Consider the following 15,732-nt stretch of genomic DNA (forward strand, 5'->3'; position numbering starts at 1 on the left):
CGAGAGTGGATATGAAATAGGGTGCACGCGCACTTACTCACTGTGCACACGTCTCCTCTGATCTGATGTTAGCTAGCTGGAAGCTAGCCCGCGACGCCTTTTCATAATATGCTGTACATTTTTGCCTGTGGTTCCAGAGTGGTTAGTCGACGTTTTCTGTAAGGGTATAACTGTTAAAGTTAAAGTCCACGTTTTTGACAATCTTCTGATTCTAGCAACAACAGGCCAGCAACTGGACTATAGCTAGCTACTACTACTGACCACAGCAGCTTGACTTCAGTTTTAACACCGAGGCCTCGTTCTCTCCGTCCTCAGAAAGATGAGCTTTCTATTGTAAGTTTGTTAGCTAGATATTTACTGTGGATCATTGTGTTGGAAGTTCAATACCCATTTCTTTCAATGTTTTGATATTTGTTTTGGGTGAACTGAGCGACATTTAGCGAGCCCACCAACTGGCAATACAAATGACCTGGGGATTTTGTTTTTTGTTTGTCTGCTTCTTCAGCAATATTTATGATTTTAGAATAATGGCTAGCCGGTTACTATAGTAGATGACTGTTTCTTTCCATAGAGTAGCCTATTTTAATTATGTCAGGAACTGACATAGCCTACAAATTAACTAATATTATGAGCCCTAACTTGGGGTAACCCTAACTGCGTTTTAGTTCAGCAGTCACTTGATTATGGAAAGCTGCCAGTGCTGCTACAAAATAACACGTCTGACAGATACATTCTTGTTGGACTGTAGTTGTAGGTGCTTTTCAACGTTTAAGGTTCAGCTGAACCAGAAATAGACCAAGCTAGGTTGTACGCATTTGCCCTGTCTACGCTTTTGCTGGCTACCTCACTAGTACTGCTTCAAAGTGCGTGCTCGGGTAGCCAATGGGATGAAGTTTCAATGTGTATTTATAAGCTGTAATGAAGGCATGACAAGGCATATGTGCTGGTATCAAACTTGTATTAATCATATGTTGTATGGTATGGGGACAGCCACTGTGTCCAGAATATGGACAGGAGTGGCTTGTCTTAGGGTAGATCAACATCTCTCTCAACACACAATATGCCATTTATACACATTATTTCACTACCTCTGTTGTTGTCCCCCCCCCCCCCCCCCCCCCCCCCTCTGATATTGTCTCGCAGTGGCAATCGCTCGTCCAAGACTTTTAAACCCAAAAAGAACATACCAGAGGGCTCTCATCAATATGAGCTTTTGAAACACGCAGAGGCTACACTGGGCAGTGGGAACCTCCGAGTGGCAGTCATGCTCCCAGAAGGAGAGGATCTGAACGAGTGGGTTGCAGTCAACAGTAAGGGGCTATCTGCACATCTCCATCTTCTGCACACATTTTCATGACCTTCGAGAAGTTTCCCTAGACATTTCTCCCTGACTCCCTGGCCCAAACCACGTATCACGTTGCAAATGGATCAGAGATGCGTCAGCCACCTCAAGTGTTTTACTTCTGTAAAGTCAACTTTCAGCTCAGTTAACTTCCAGGAGAGGATATTAACATTCGCTCCAAGGAGTGCTGTGTTGGCTAGGGGAAAGACAGACCTCTTTGTACTGCCAGCTCTTTTGTTTGCTGTCTTACATCAAGTTAAATGACTCTGCCAGCGGATGTCTTATTTCCTGTTTAGCACACATGCAGTGACCTCACTCTTGGAAAGTCTGATGTTCTGCGGTGAGATTCGCAAACAGCAGACTGACCCTAGCTTTGACTGCAGGTCCCACGATTCCGATAGAAGACTTGAACATAAATCTCTTCTTTGACATGAGACCGTGCTATAATTCTGCATGTGACTGGGAGTTGACACAACATGTATATTACACGGAGACTGCTATTTCTATGCATTTCTTATTGGATAGCCACGTATAAATGTTTGAGCGCACACGAGAGGGTCCTTGACGAGTGTTTCTTTTCCAGCTGTGGATTTCTTCAACCAGATCAACATGCTGTATGGCACCATAACAGACTTCTGCACCGAGGAAAGCTGCCCTGTCATGTCCGCTGGGCTCAAGTAAGGGTTTGCATAAATACACGTTGAAGAACGGGTTGGATGTTTGCATGTTTTTTTTAATGATCCAACGATTATTGCATTTACATTTAGTCATTTAGCAGACGCTCTTATCCAGAGCGTCTTACAGTAAGTACAGGGACATTCCCCCGAGGCAAGTAGGGTGAAGTGCCTTGCCCAAGGACACAACGTCAATTTGCACGGCCGGACATCGAACTGGCAACCTTCTGATTACTAGCCCGATTCCCTAACCGCTCAGCCACCTGACTTATTGCAACTTCTCTCGTATAGGTATGAGTACCATTGGGCAGATGGAACCAACATCAAGAAGCCAATTAAATGTTCAGCTCCCAAGTACATTGACTATCTAATGACCTGGGTGCAAGACCAACTCGATGATGAGACGCTTTTCCCATCCAAAATAGGTATGAGTTGTGTCTTGCAGTCCATTTTGGTTAAAGATTTTATTGCACTCAATTGCGTTTTCTCGCTCTCAGACCCTGCCGTGTTTTCTGTGGCTCCAGTGTGATCTCTTGCGTTTTCACCCAAGGTGTGCCCTTCAAGCGGAACTTCATGTCGGTGGCCAAGACCATCCTGAAGCGCCTGTTTAGGGTTTACGCCCACATTTACCACCAGCACTTTGATTCTGTCATGCAGCTGCAAGAGGAGGCTCATTTAAACACATCGTTCAAACACTTCATCTTTTTTGTACAGGTAAAGTAAACCGCACATGCAAAGAGGTGTCGGGTACTTGTCTGTGGACGATGAGTGTCAGGAAGATGATTTTCAAATGTTGTCCAGGCACAAAAGGAGATGAGGCTAAAGTGAAAACATGATTAAGTAAACTGTTGTATTTTCTTGTGTTTTACAGGAGTTTGGCTTGATTGACAGGAAAGAGTTGGTCCCACTACAGGAGCTGATTGAGAAACTGACAACCAAGGACAGATAGGCTGTGAGGTATTCCTGCAGCCTGTGGTCTATACTTAGTTTGCACAGATACCCACCCTATGAGAGCTATTGTATGCAGTACGTGAATAATGTGTTCTTGATATGGCCAGGATTGAGGAAGCCTGTACTTCTGTTAGGCACCTGGAGATACGGTATGGAGTTAGCCTAACCCTTTAGCGCTAGCTTTTTGCTGGTACATTTATTAACCTATATTAACAGTTTCGGCAAACCTCAAGAAACGTATTCCTTTTCTGTTTGCATTTATCTTGAAATTATTGGAATATCCCTACTACAAGTGAAGAGGTACATATATTAGGAAGGTTCGAGTGGTACAACAGTGTGAACAAATGGGTTGTTGGTGACATTTTTCCCCCCAACTACATTTCCTGACTAGTCAATGAATAACCTTATCTTCTGCTTAGGCCTTGAAACTACTGTTATAGAATTACAAGACCTTTACTTATCGAGTCCCTTAAAACCACCAGTAACTCCACATTCCCAAGTGCCTAACATGGCTCATGTTCACTCTCCATCTGGTACCGTAGACCTTTTACTGTAGGATAAACCTAACACTTAGTCTAGGAAAAGACAGTTTTAGCCCTACTCAGATTAATGCAGAACCTCCCCCTTCCTCCCTTCCCAGATCACGCGCAATATATGAATCTGTGTTTTTTATGGTTAGTTATGATCTTATCAGCTCCACATTTGTAACCCATAGGATGCCTCTGTCTTGTATTATCTTACCAGCCATGAAGCACTTTGTAAAACGTTTTTAAATTCTCGCCCCCATTTTTTCCTGAATGTTAATGCAACGTTATTTGTGCCCGCACAGAATGTCAATGCAATGCTTAACTACCCAATGAAAGATGGGATTTATTATGCTTTTGTATGGTCGTTTGGTAGTGCTGTGCTTCAGAGAGCAGAAGCGTGGACATCCCAACATGAAAATGGATTGTACTATGCAAAAACTGTTATGCTAGGTTTACACTGGAGATGAAAAGCATTGTTTATTTTAGTCATGTACTTCTGACCATTTAACAACAATTTTCAAGTGGGAACAATTGATTTTGCTCTTCTATTTTCTCTTTGTTTTACCTAAAAGTGATAGCAATGAAGAGTGAGTATGCAGTAAGGGTTGAAAGCAATGAATTTCATTGTTTTTTTAAATGTTATTTTCTAAACTTTTCTTTATTAAGAAGATGTGAAATGTATGGGAGGTAACCCACACAGCATATACAATAGGGTTTGGTGTTTCTTGGAAAGCATATTTTATAAGCATGGTGTGATCCTTGGGGTTTAGCCCAGTTTTAAAGGGGACTTTCGCCTTTACCCTCTTCACGATATTTTCCGAAGTCTACTAAATGCTTTGTTGTCATTTAGTCTAGCTTATGCGTTAGATATTGAATGTGATTCTTCATCAGACAACCTGAAACGTTGTAATTGTAACAAAGCCATCTATTTGTCATGCCTCTTTGCTCTATGAAAATACTCATGGCACAGGTTGATACTGTACCTATAGTGTATAGTCCCCTGGCTGTAATATAATCAAGTGAATCGGTTGTAAATAATGTGGTTGAGGGGGTTTTCAAAGCTACTGAATTGAATGAATGCTGTTTACAAGGCAAATAAAGAGGATCTTTGAAAGCGTTAGTAATTTTGGTATTGTTAATACTCAATTTGCTCCTACTGTAGACTATGAATAGCTTAGTGAATAAGTGAGCAGTCGGGGCAAGTGAAGGCAGAGGAAGCATTTATGTGGGCGGAGCTATGCAATTGCAACATCTTTCGCAGCTGTTTCCTTACGGCGCGAAAGCTTCAAACCACGGGCTCTCAAGACGCAAATTATTTGCCAGTTGACAACGTCTACATTTATCGTTTAAAACAATGCCGTCGACACAGAAGAGGGCTTGTCTTAGTCCAGTAAACGATAGTAAGGAGAAAAGAATAATGCGAATTTCAATAGAAGGCAATATTGGTAAGTAGCGTAAAAAGCAACATTGGCTACAGTAGGTTACAACATAAATACACAATCGTGGTTCTGATATGTTATTTGATGACACTGTACTTAATTACGTATGACTTAATTGGCTATAAGCTACCATAATTATTTACTGTGTAGGCTCTACACATTTGTGCAATCGGTTAAGTGTCGGCACATCTTTTAAGTCGGTATTTGTCATTTCATAAAAAGTTATGGCTGGTCAAATTGTCTATAGGCCTAAAACAGGCCCACATTAAGCTAGCTTTTTTTTAGTTGTAGTCCATACATGCAGATCCAAAAAGTCCCGCGCTGAAAATGTATACTGTCATGAGGTCGAATGATCACGCGCATGTCCATATTATGGGCTATTTTTAGAACTGCCTGGACATCTGTTAATACAAGTGTTAAATACATTATTAAATGTATCGGAAAGAATCCATAACCTTAACGTTAATACACTTAATTCATCCATTGTCTTACTTCCGCATTTCCTCTCCAGCGGCGGGCAAATCGACATTTGTGCGCTTCTTGGAGGAGCAGAGCAATGACTGGGAAGTTGTACCTGAACCAATCGCTAGGTGGTGCAATGTACAAACCCAGAAGGGTGAGTTTGAGGTAAATAAAACATTCACTTTACCTTAAACCTGAGTGAAAATCAACAATGAGTGGTTGGGTTTGTATTGACATTTATTCATTTAGCAGACGCTTTTATCCAAATGTATTGAAGGTGGTTCAAAGAATTTAGAGTCAAGGTATTGGTGTAATAAGTGGTTGATCCATCTCCGATGACTCCTGTCTCTGCCCTTGGAAAGCTCCATGAGATTATTATGGTGTGTAGAGCTTTATCACAAGACTGCCCTGTGTTCTGGCATGGAGACACCTCTAATTGATCTGCAATGAGATGAGATTGGTCATTAATCCCTGGGATAATGAGGGAATTTGGATCTTGTCACTGGAGAATGTCATGTTAATGAAGCTTTGTTAAGGATGAATGGGCAGGCCATTTACAATCCCTTAATGCATTGTCAATTTACCTTAGAATTTGGGCTCATCACAACATCCAAATTGTGTGCCCCACCCTAGCTAAATCTGTTTTAAAAACTTTGCATTTGACTCAAGAATCTGTGTGTGCGCCTGTATGGCGCTTGTATTTAACTGAGTTTTGAATGCAGCTGCCACCTGGCCTAGTCCACTCTGTGTCAGTATGTTAGATTACACACCCAGAGGAACAGATGGCACTGCCCTGAACAGCTGAGCATGTCCGTTCATAGTCTTCAGACCCTCCACTCTCCCTCCTATACACATGGTCTGGCTCAGAATACCCCAGCCAAACCTCCAGATGAACCGTTCGATCTCGTTCGTTACTCTCTCGAACCCTTCATCCCGAGCCCCCTTATCTATCAATACCCAGGCATGTAAGGACACGCGAGCAAGACCTCAATTCACACCGTCAGCCTTTTTCAATCTCATTATTCTAAGCCCACTGTGAACCATGCTGAGCAATTGGGAGTTGCACTGACTTCTACTGCTGGTGTGCAATCAGAGCCCATTCTCACGTGGTTTATTAGGGGACCTTTATTCACCAGGCCATCTACATTCGGTTCAAGTGGCATGATGATTGTCTTTTTATACTAGAACTCAATAGAAGTAACCCAACTCCTGCTTGCAGGAGCTCACCACCTCTCAGAAGAGCGGCGGCAATGTCCTTCAGATGATGTATGAGAAGCCCGAGAGGTGGGCATACACCTTCCAGACCTACGCCTGTATGAGCAGAGTACGCGCTCAAATCAAATCCACACAGGGCAAGCTCCGAGAGGCGGGAAACCCCGTCCAGTTCTTTGAGCGTTCCGTCTACAGCGACAGGTATGGACGGCGGCATCGACGACTGTCTGGAGCGAGCGTGACTGGATGTGACCCGTAATGTAATGGATGTGACCTATGATGTCCTACAACGTTTTTCTCACTCTTCCTCACTTGTGGTGAGGGAACTTCAAAATGATACCTTTGGCTCTGGCGTTGTGTCCGTTTAGGTACATCTTTGCCGCCAACTTGTATGAGAGTGAGTGTCTTAACGACACCGAGTGGGCTATCTACCAGGACTGGCATGGCTGGCTCCACAATCAGTTTGGAAAACACATTGAGCTGGACGGCATCATCTACCTCAGAGCCGCACCGGAGGTACCCTCAAGCACACAGCCACTGTCGCTGTCTCTCACTTCCCCATCCCGTGCTGTTGGTTGAGAAGCTGTCTAGGAAAGCGGAACGGTAAGACTTATTCCATGAAAAACCTTTGCGCGCGTGTGTGTGCGCGCGCACGTGTGTGTGTGTGTAGAGATGTTTGGAGCGGCTGCACCTACGAGGCAGAGAGGAGGAGCAAGGCGTCTCCCTGGAGTACATGGAGAAGCTCCACTTCAAACATGAGAGCTGGCTGCAGCACAAAACCATGCGGTGAGGCGCCGACACGCGACCTGCTTACGTCGTAGAATGTTTGCGTGTGAGCGAGGGGGGTTGTCAGTGTGGACTCGGAACTAGAATGGGAGTCAGGTGGCTGAGCGGTTAGAGAATCGGGCTAGTAACCAGAAGGTCGCTGGTTCGATTCCTGGCCATGCCACGTGACGTTGTGTCCTTGGGCAAGGCACTTCACCCTACTTGCCTCGGGGGAATGTCCCTGTACTTACTGTAAGTCGCTCTGGATAAGAGCGTCTGCTAAATGACTAAAATGTAAATGTAAACTAGAGGCTTAGGTATTTAACAGGTAATTTATGATGCAGGAATGTGTTTTGATAAAGAAAGAGTTGGGACATCGGTTTGGTTTGTATCTCAGGTCAATTGTGAGCCGAACGTTTCCTAAAAAAGATGGATTGCACGAGTTCCTCCTCGCGTCGAAAATCATTTCTGCCGATAGATGCTTGCATAAGCATTGTGGAAGTCAATGACGCATGTCTCATTTTGATCTTTTGACCACCAGTATGGAGTTTGAGTATCTAAACAACGTTCCGGTTCTGACTCTGGACGTGAATGAAGACTTCAAAGGGGACAAAGTTAAATGTGCTGACATGGTGGAAAAGGTGAGACTTGTTGCACCTTATTCTAAATATGTTTGGATAAACATAAGTAACACTTATGTGAAGTAAGCACTAAGGAATGGATGGGACTATATATAGCTTGTTTTTTATGTTTCAAGAGAACATGGTGCTTGACTGTTTCAAACTTCCTGTTCTATGACTTCACAACAACACGTGCACAAACACATACGCACACAGTTTCCCTAATGGAACTGAAGCCTGACCAAAAGCATGCAACCGTTTTTAATGCCGATGGTAAATACCAGCGTTATGCATGATGTCTTTTCAAACTTATACACACATAATGTCACATACAAATTGCACTTTTGAGGTTCATGTTGTTAAATTGTTAATTTTAACTTGTTCAACGACATGCTCTTATGGTTCTTCCCTTTGGGACTTATTTAGTTTTTTTTTTTAGTCATTTAGCAGACGCTCTTATCCAGAGCGACTTACAGTAAGTACAGGGACATTCCCCCGAGGCAAGTAGGGTGAAGTGCCTTGCCCAAGGACACAACATCATTTTGCACGGCTGGGAATCGAACAGGCAACCTTCAGATTACTAGCCCGACTCCCTCACCGCTCAGCCATCTGACTCCCATAGTTTTCACAATGTATGCTTCATGTTTTGGCTACCCGCAATGTTTGGGGCTATCTCGTTGTTATGATCAGTGACCTATGCACTTTTGTAAAACTCTTTTGGAAGTCGCTTTGGATAAAAGCGTCTGCTAAATGCATACATGTAAATGTATGTATATTGTGCTAACTGTTGTGCCTATTTCAGGTCAAAGACTTCCTCAGCTCTTTGTAGACCTCAGCAGATGATCAGTGACTCTGTGGAGGACAGAAGCCACTACATTCACAGGGATGATTAAACTGGGATTGAGGATATTTTGTCATTACAACAATGTCTCACATTCACTCAAAGCATTTTAAATGTACTTACCTTATAGCTAAGGGTACTTGCCTTGTAAAGATGTTTTCTTATGCGTGTTTTATTTATAATGACCAATGTACATGGAAAAGGAAATAAAAAGTATACATTTAAGAGCGATATGATGGTGGTTTCCCTGACTGTTTCAATGCAACATTTGTTAACTTGTTTTATTTATGAAGGCTCCTCTATTAAACTTTGAGGAGCAAATCTTCTGCTGCTGTTGGGGTCCAGTATGATACGGAATTTGTGTGGGGTTGTCATAACGTCAATATCTTTTCTTTGACATTATATTCCTGGCATTTATTAAACTAGGCAGGCTAAACTATAAAAGTGTTAATATATACAGTATTTGACAGTTAAATCTATTATGCCATAGGGCCATCTAGGGCCAATGGCAGTATTTTACCACTTCTCAAAAAGGTAATGTGGTATATTGTTTTGTAGCATAGAACATCTGCAGCACCTTAGATTTGCTGAATAAGCAAAAGACAGGCGATTCACAGAGATGTTCACCATGCAATAAGGTAACTAAATGTTTAAATTACAGTTATTGGTTTACCAAAACCCTGGTGTTGTAGATGTGTATAATTATTGCAAGGTGACTCAAGAGTAAGCATACAAATTACTGCTAAATACAGGTTGAACTTGAAGAACTTCACTGTTTGCAGTCCTGAAATGTAGCCAAGTCATTGATGTCTTCTTGTCAAGTGAACTTAACCGTTGTGTGTGTTAATATGTGTGTTACTTACCCAATGTTCACGGGTCTGATATACTCACAGTATTATTGGGGTTCTAAAACGATTACAGCCAAAATCGTTTCTGTAAATAAGCTGCCAATAAATGTATTACATTGTATCAAAATAATGTATCACTTTTTTATTGTAATATCACTGTTCTGGTTCTGTCGGACCATTTTGTAGTGTCACACAAGACGGTAAAAAGTGCGGCAAAAAGCAGGAGACCTTCAGACTTGCCGGGAGACAGACAGGCCCTTGGTGCTATGTTCAGCAGCAGAGAGAAAGACAGAGTGAAGGCACATAGCAAACCATTTGAATTATTTTGTAGTTTTGTCCCTTACACACATACTGGTACTGTAATTGTAACCCTGCATGGCTCCGTCGTAGCCTACCATTGGACCTGACATACCATATAGTACATTTGAAAGTGGGGTGCTGTGTGCGCTGCATTAATTAACTGTATTTTTAATAGTCTTCCAAGAAAAGGACCCACGGCCAATGGTCTCGAGCTGAAAAGTTATGTAAAAACATGTTTTAAAAAAATGTTTTATTAAACATAAATCAGTCCCATAGACCAGAACTCCAATGAGTTAAAGGGGAGAGACACTGAAAGATGATAGCGACCCAGCGTAGCGTAGTTTTCTGACCTCTACCTCCCACTCGTGGCGTGACGTTATAAGAGGGAAGGTACTTAAAAATGGAAAAAGACACGCTGGGCTCGCAGTACTTCTTCATTCTTAGGCAACAGCGTAATAAACTACAACTGAATTTCGAGGATTTACAAATAATGGAGTGATTAGGTCTAACAACATGACTTACCTAGGTGTTACTTTATGTTTAGTTTGTAGCATCGATAACATGACTTTGATTCCGAACAGATAAGTGCAACATTTCAAAACAACTTTTGTCGTGATTATCACTAATTCATATAGACAGAAACTGAGTGAATTTAGCCTACATCATTAATCACGTTAACCAATTAATCGTGAAACAAACAAGTTCTCTTTAGTATCGATAGGTCGATAGCTTAGTGTAGGCTAAACCAATATATTGCCAACACTTATTGAGCAAGAGGACAGGACGGTACGTCGACTTCAGTAGCTTACTCCTTTGGAGTCAAACTTCAGGAAAAGCTGGACATAACTTTGGCAAAATGAGTACCGAAAAAAGCAAGTGAGTATATTTAAGTCTTGTGTTTACTTTCCAGTTGGTTTTGGTGTCAACATTGCAACATATGCCTTGATATCAAGTAGAATGCGCAATTCGTAGCCTATACGTATCTGATCAATAGCAGATCACATGAGGTCGTTGAATATAATGTGAAGTTACAGAGCCGCAGATGTAGTTTAGGCTATGTGGAAAGCATTCTAATTTCAGACTAATTACATCCTTAGTGCAAATGAATTTGTGCGTAAACCTGAGACGCATGAACGTAGCATAATAGCTAATGAGACTTATCAACTGTGCACATCTGCAACATCACTTCTTGTAAAATAGCACGAAATGAACGCATTGCATCTATTTGCATCCGCATAAAATGTTTAACAATGAGTTCCTCAAGAATACCAATAGTTTAACACAATCTAGGTCTGGATAAGCCGCAGGTTGCCGCCACCACCGCTTGTGTGAGGCTATGGCTTGAGCGGTCACGGTAATCTATTTTCCGAGATCCTGTCACATTCAATTAGATTCTCGTCTAAATCAGACGAGAAGGGACGGACATAGTTATCTATAGTCAAGTTTAAATTAGCCATATACCATGAATAACTCTAGGCATTGTTTCAAGTTCTAAAAAGTTCCTGTCTTGATGTGCCACGACAAGTTTATTTTTGGGCCAGCAAAATCACACGGAGTGTGTAATATTTGCTACAGTAAGTTCACACGGCTGTTGTCCGTGGACGGCGGAGCGCGCAATAATTACGCACAGCACGCGCACTCAGTTACCTCTCAACGTTACCTCCTTCCCATATGGCGTTCTTTGGTCTAATCTGCAAGACGGGGTTTAGCATGGATATATTGTGTAGTCATTTAAAGTGTGTTGTTAGAGACAATGTTTATCAACACCCATCTAGATTAGACAAGTAAGCTACGCAAGTTATAGGTTTAGCCATTCCAATTCATGTCAGGCAAGAAAGTAAGGCCACACAAGATGTTGGTCAAGAACAGTTACAAAAGATTCGTCATTGTTCTGTCTTTTTGTCGTGAGTATTGTGGTTGCTGACAAAGGACAGGGAAGTCAGTGCCTCGTTAACTTGCCATCCATTTATCCATGTGTTGCTTCTTCTTGGCCAACGTCTCACGTGCAGGAATCCAGTATCAGGATTTTGTAAACTCACACATCCAGTTTTGTCACGCTTACTAGAAATTCCATAAAGTGATTTAAAGACAAAACATACTTGCCAAACTTTTCAAGGAATCACGTTCAATGCAACGGTCTTGAATAATTAATGGACGGCTGCGTTGCTTGTTGCTAGCTGTGCGTGCGTGTGTGCGCTTCGGGTTCTCCCATAGCCTCTCAGCAGGTTGCTGAGCTTACATAAAGACCTTCAGGATGGACCTGGTTGGTGGGATTTGGTGAGTCAGGCTGTCAGGAGCTGAGGATCATCCCGATTCCTGATTCTGAGCTGCTGATCCCGGTTCCTCATGCACTGACATGCTAATCTTGGAGCACAGGAGGTCACCAACACGTCCTCGAGTGAGAAGTCTGGGCGTAGCACGGTCTGGTTTGAAACCACACACCATCCTTCTGCCTCTCATTCTTCCCCGAGTCTCAGGAGAGAGTGTAGGCTACCTGTATTGCAGGTAATCCCAGGAGGTGTAAATGACCTCTGGAGACCAGTGTAATATACCTCAGTATCAAGCTGGTGGCCTGACAGGCCAAACCACAGCTATGATGACCTTAAGCCTGACACGACAATCGGCTGCAGACAAAGGTGTGGAAAGAGGTGTCAAATGCTCCTGTTCTAACATCAAGCTCCGTGTGGATGTGTTAATGTACTCACACCATTTGGTGAGAGTTCACACAGAATTCCTCACGAGCACTAAGAGGCTTTGTAGAATATGTTTTTGCCTTAATCCGATTACTTCGATTCACTTCCCGCTGGTAATAATCAATGCCAATTGAACGAATAAAGTTAAGGGTTATGAACTATGTATTTTTTTATTTTATCAAATGGTTCAGGAGGATGTTACCAAGGTTCCCATCTACCTTTTAAAAAATATATTTTCGCCCCCCCCCCCCCCCCCCCCAAAATGGGGATGTCAAACTCTCCACACTTCTTCTGAGCCTTCCGCTACATATTCCGCATAAGGTGGTCCCTGTCAGAGCCCTCGGTATGGAGTGATTAACTGGGGTCCCGAGCCCTGATATCACTGGCAATGAGCATGCAACTTGACCTCCACTGCTTTCCCCCTCTTCACAGGCTTGTGTGGTTAAGGTTAGACCGAACACTGAAGGCCCTCTTCCTGTTACTTGACCTGCTTCCCTGGCACCCCCCCCCCCCCCCCACCACCACCACCACCTCCTCCTCACCCCAGCCACACTGATATAGTGCCAAAGGGCTGCGTTAAAGGCTGCTCTAAAGGCCTTGCTAAATGTGACACGTCTGGTTCTACTGGAGGGTTTGTATCTAAAATAAGAAGCTGTTAGTGAAACAAAGAATAAGGCTTGGCGGATGGTCAAATTCCTAAACAGACAGTTCTCGAGTCAAGTATCTGGGCCCTTTCAAAGTTCCGATGTCTTTCTTTGGTGTCTCTATTGTAAACGATCCCGTGCACTGAAAGGGTGAAGAGGTCTGTTACATTATGTCAAACGTTTTGGACAAGCCACGCACATCCATGTTTCCGTAAGGTTGAACTAATCATGTTTCATCCAGAACCCGATCATCGAAAATGTCCAGTGGTGCGACCTTAAACAATGCAACTCGGCACTACTCAAAGCCTCTGTACGGGGTGACCCTTGTGCTACAAACCTAATTAAAGCATGCATTCAGCTCCCCTCTCTTTCTATATCTTTGATGGGGAAAGGCATTGACAACTGACCTTATGCACCCGTGGCACTTTCCCTTGCCCCCTGTGCCGGCAGCTGTTAGGGCAGACATTTTCCCATTTCCTTACATGGTGCCTCAAAAAAAGACTTGACCTCGCTGTCAATGACACCTCGGGGACTGTGATACTGACTTAATGGGGACCACAGGCGTCCACGGTGACGAAGCCACTCGAGGCTCTTGAGCTTTCTTGCATACTCTCTTGCCTTGAGGAAAGCACAAACTGTTCAAGAGACAGTGAGGAAGAACAAGAAGAAGAAGAGATTACGGTTTACGACAGCTGTGAGTTTGTTCTCATTCCCTGCTTTATCGTTATGAAAGATGCAAAGACGTTCTAAGCTGTTGTGTGGGGGTTAGGCTTTGATCCCTCCCATCACCAAACGCCTTGTGGGAACCTGTCCTCTCCACCAACAATTAAGAACCAAGTCGGTGTTGGCGCTGCTTGGCACCGTGGCAACAAGCCAGACGAGCTCTCGTTTGATCAGTGAGCAGCACTTCAGTGCTGCACCTCTCCTGCCCCCACCGCAAAATCCCAAAGCTAGATATGGGAGGATAAGGTCCATGCAGAAGAGCCTGCAGTGCTATCATAGGAACAAGTCACATCCTTCCTGTCTTTGTTTATATAGGAGTTTGTGTACCAACCACCCCCCCCCCCCTACACACACACACATACCCCTCCCCACCCACCCATCCATCCCAACTCCCTTTCAAACTTTGACATTGTCCAGGGGTGCAGCTGTGAGGGAAGGTGATGCTGTCCGAGGTAAAGGTTTGGGTCTCTTCTGAGAGCAGTGACTTGTGAGGACGAGGGTAGGCAAGAAACCGCACGGGCGCACAGCGCAGTTGCTGTCACAGGATCAGTGTCGTCCGGAGATGGGCCTCATCAGCTGAATGTCAGACAGTCATTGTGCGACACAGGTGGATTTGTTTTCTCATACCAGCGCCGATGGGCAGATCGTGTTTCTCCCCATCCCTCCGCATGCACGTTTTCAGTCTTAAGGCTGACCGACTAATCCGTTTGTGTATTAGGGAAGTGATGGGTATAAAACGGAAAGACTGTAACTTCTGTTTGATGTAAATCAGACCTCCCAAGAGGGAACTCGGATGCAGGTTAGTGTCACTTCCTGTGCATCCCGTGCTGTCCTGATGTGCTCATGAGGCCGGGCTTGGCCTGGTGTGGAGTGGCCTTGAACGAGAAGCCACTGTTCCCCCCCTCCTCTTGGAAGAGAAGGGTTAGAGTTAGATTTATCAAGGAACAGCTGCCGAGTGTACCGGGAACTACAGGAAACGCCACTGTTTCCGCATACAGCAGGAAACTACAGCAAGCTCTGGCCAAAACGGTTTACTACTGCCTGTCATGCACAGTCAGTCAGGGTATGCAACGTTGACAGCGCCACACTCTCACACACACACACACACACACACCCGTGCAAGCGTCATCTGCTCACAGCTCAGACATGCATGCATAGACATGCTATGAAGAAATGTATACGTTCGCTGACATGCATAGACTGCAGGAAGTGGAGCATCGCTGTTCTTTTTTTCACTTCATTTGTCCCTCATTCAAGCAGCCAGGCCAAAGAATGGTCAAACCTGTTTAGTGAAAGTGGAAAATACGCTGTGTGGGACATCTATATGTCTTAATAAAGTGGAATGCAGGACGTGGGCACACTACCTGCCCAGCTCCATTGAATAATGATTAACAACTTAACAATGTATTTTGACTGGGTGCGCCGGTGGCTCACTGGGTAGAGTGTGGTTGTCACAAAGGCTACAGCCATAACCCAGCGGTGCACATTTGATTCCGGCTCGTGGCGTTTTCTGGATGTCTTCCCCTCTCTCTTCCTGCTTTCCTGTATCTTTATAACTGTCTCTGGGTAGATAACACCGTTTTGTTTTTATAAAAGTATCTTTACAAATATTTTTGTATTTGTAGGAAACGACTGAAGATGAAATTCATAATATACATTTTTATTGTCTGGTGGGATTATTCTATTGAAGT

At 43.6% G+C, this 15,732-nt stretch overlaps 3 protein-coding genes across 8 annotated transcripts in view; all 3 read left to right on the forward strand.

Annotated features, from left to right (window-relative positions):
- The first annotated feature begins 18 nt into the window (after window positions 1-18).
- On the forward strand, window positions 19-4,614 carry LOC134038493 (MOB kinase activator 1B). The gene is made up of 6 exons (XM_062483894.1): window positions 19-333; window positions 1,144-1,310; window positions 1,926-2,019; window positions 2,308-2,441; window positions 2,567-2,730; window positions 2,888-4,614. The coding sequence occupies exons 1-6, from the start codon at window positions 320-322 to the stop codon at window positions 2,963-2,965; spliced, it is 651 nt and encodes a 216-aa protein (XP_062339878.1). The 5' UTR covers window positions 19-319; the 3' UTR covers window positions 2,966-4,614.
- A 149-nt stretch (window positions 4,615-4,763) lies between these two features.
- Window positions 4,764-9,064, forward strand: dck (deoxycytidine kinase). Of its 2 annotated transcripts, none has more exons than XM_062484083.1 (7): window positions 4,764-4,939; window positions 5,445-5,560; window positions 6,615-6,808; window positions 6,976-7,123; window positions 7,278-7,393; window positions 7,914-8,013; window positions 8,795-9,064. In XM_062484083.1, exons 1-7 carry the CDS (start codon window positions 4,849-4,851, stop codon window positions 8,819-8,821), a joined length of 792 nt encoding a protein of 263 aa, XP_062340067.1. In that variant the 5' UTR covers window positions 4,764-4,848; the 3' UTR covers window positions 8,822-9,064. The 2 variants fall into 2 exon arrangements, with proteins under 2 accessions (XP_062340067.1, XP_062340068.1); XM_062484084.1 differs by having other exon boundaries at window positions 4,798-4,939; window positions 5,445-5,549.
- A 1,300-nt stretch (window positions 9,065-10,364) lies between these two features.
- The window catches only part of LOC134038486 (electrogenic sodium bicarbonate cotransporter 1-like), a 29,863-nt gene continuing 24,495 nt past the window's right edge, over window positions 10,365-15,732 (forward strand). For 2 of the 5 annotated variants that reach the window (XM_062483870.1, XM_062483871.1), the window contains exon 1: window positions 10,365-10,857. In XM_062483870.1, coding sequence (XP_062339854.1) covers window positions 10,838-10,857 — 20 coding nt within the window. In that variant the 5' untranslated portion in view covers window positions 10,365-10,837. The remainder of the gene's footprint in view (window positions 10,858-15,732) is intronic. The other 3 variants (XM_062483873.1, XM_062483872.1, XM_062483874.1) reach the window with 2 other exon arrangements.

Source organism: Osmerus eperlanus, chromosome 18 (genome assembly GCF_963692335.1).
Source record: "Osmerus eperlanus chromosome 18, fOsmEpe2.1, whole genome shotgun sequence".
NCBI classification, from domain to species: domain Eukaryota; kingdom Metazoa; phylum Chordata; class Actinopteri; order Osmeriformes; family Osmeridae; genus Osmerus; species Osmerus eperlanus.

Coding starts and splice junctions, on each gene's coding strand:
- LOC134038493 (XM_062483894.1), top strand. Junction 2,442..2,566: donor GCTTTTCCCATCCAAAATAG/GTATGAGTTGTG, acceptor TTTTCACCCAAG/GTGTGCCCTTCAAGCGGAAC. Junction 2,731..2,887: donor ACTTCATCTTTTTTGTACAG/GTAAAGTAAACC, acceptor TGTGTTTTACAG/GAGTTTGGCTTGATTGACAG.
- dck (XM_062484083.1), top strand. CDS start 4,849: ATGCCGTCGACACAGAAGAGGGCTTGTCTTAGTCCAGTAAACGATAGT. Junction 6,809..6,975: donor CGTTCCGTCTACAGCGACAG/GTATGGACGGCG, acceptor GTGTCCGTTTAG/GTACATCTTTGCCGCCAACT. Junction 7,394..7,913: donor CTGCAGCACAAAACCATGCG/GTGAGGCGCCGA, acceptor TTTGACCACCAG/TATGGAGTTTGAGTATCTAA.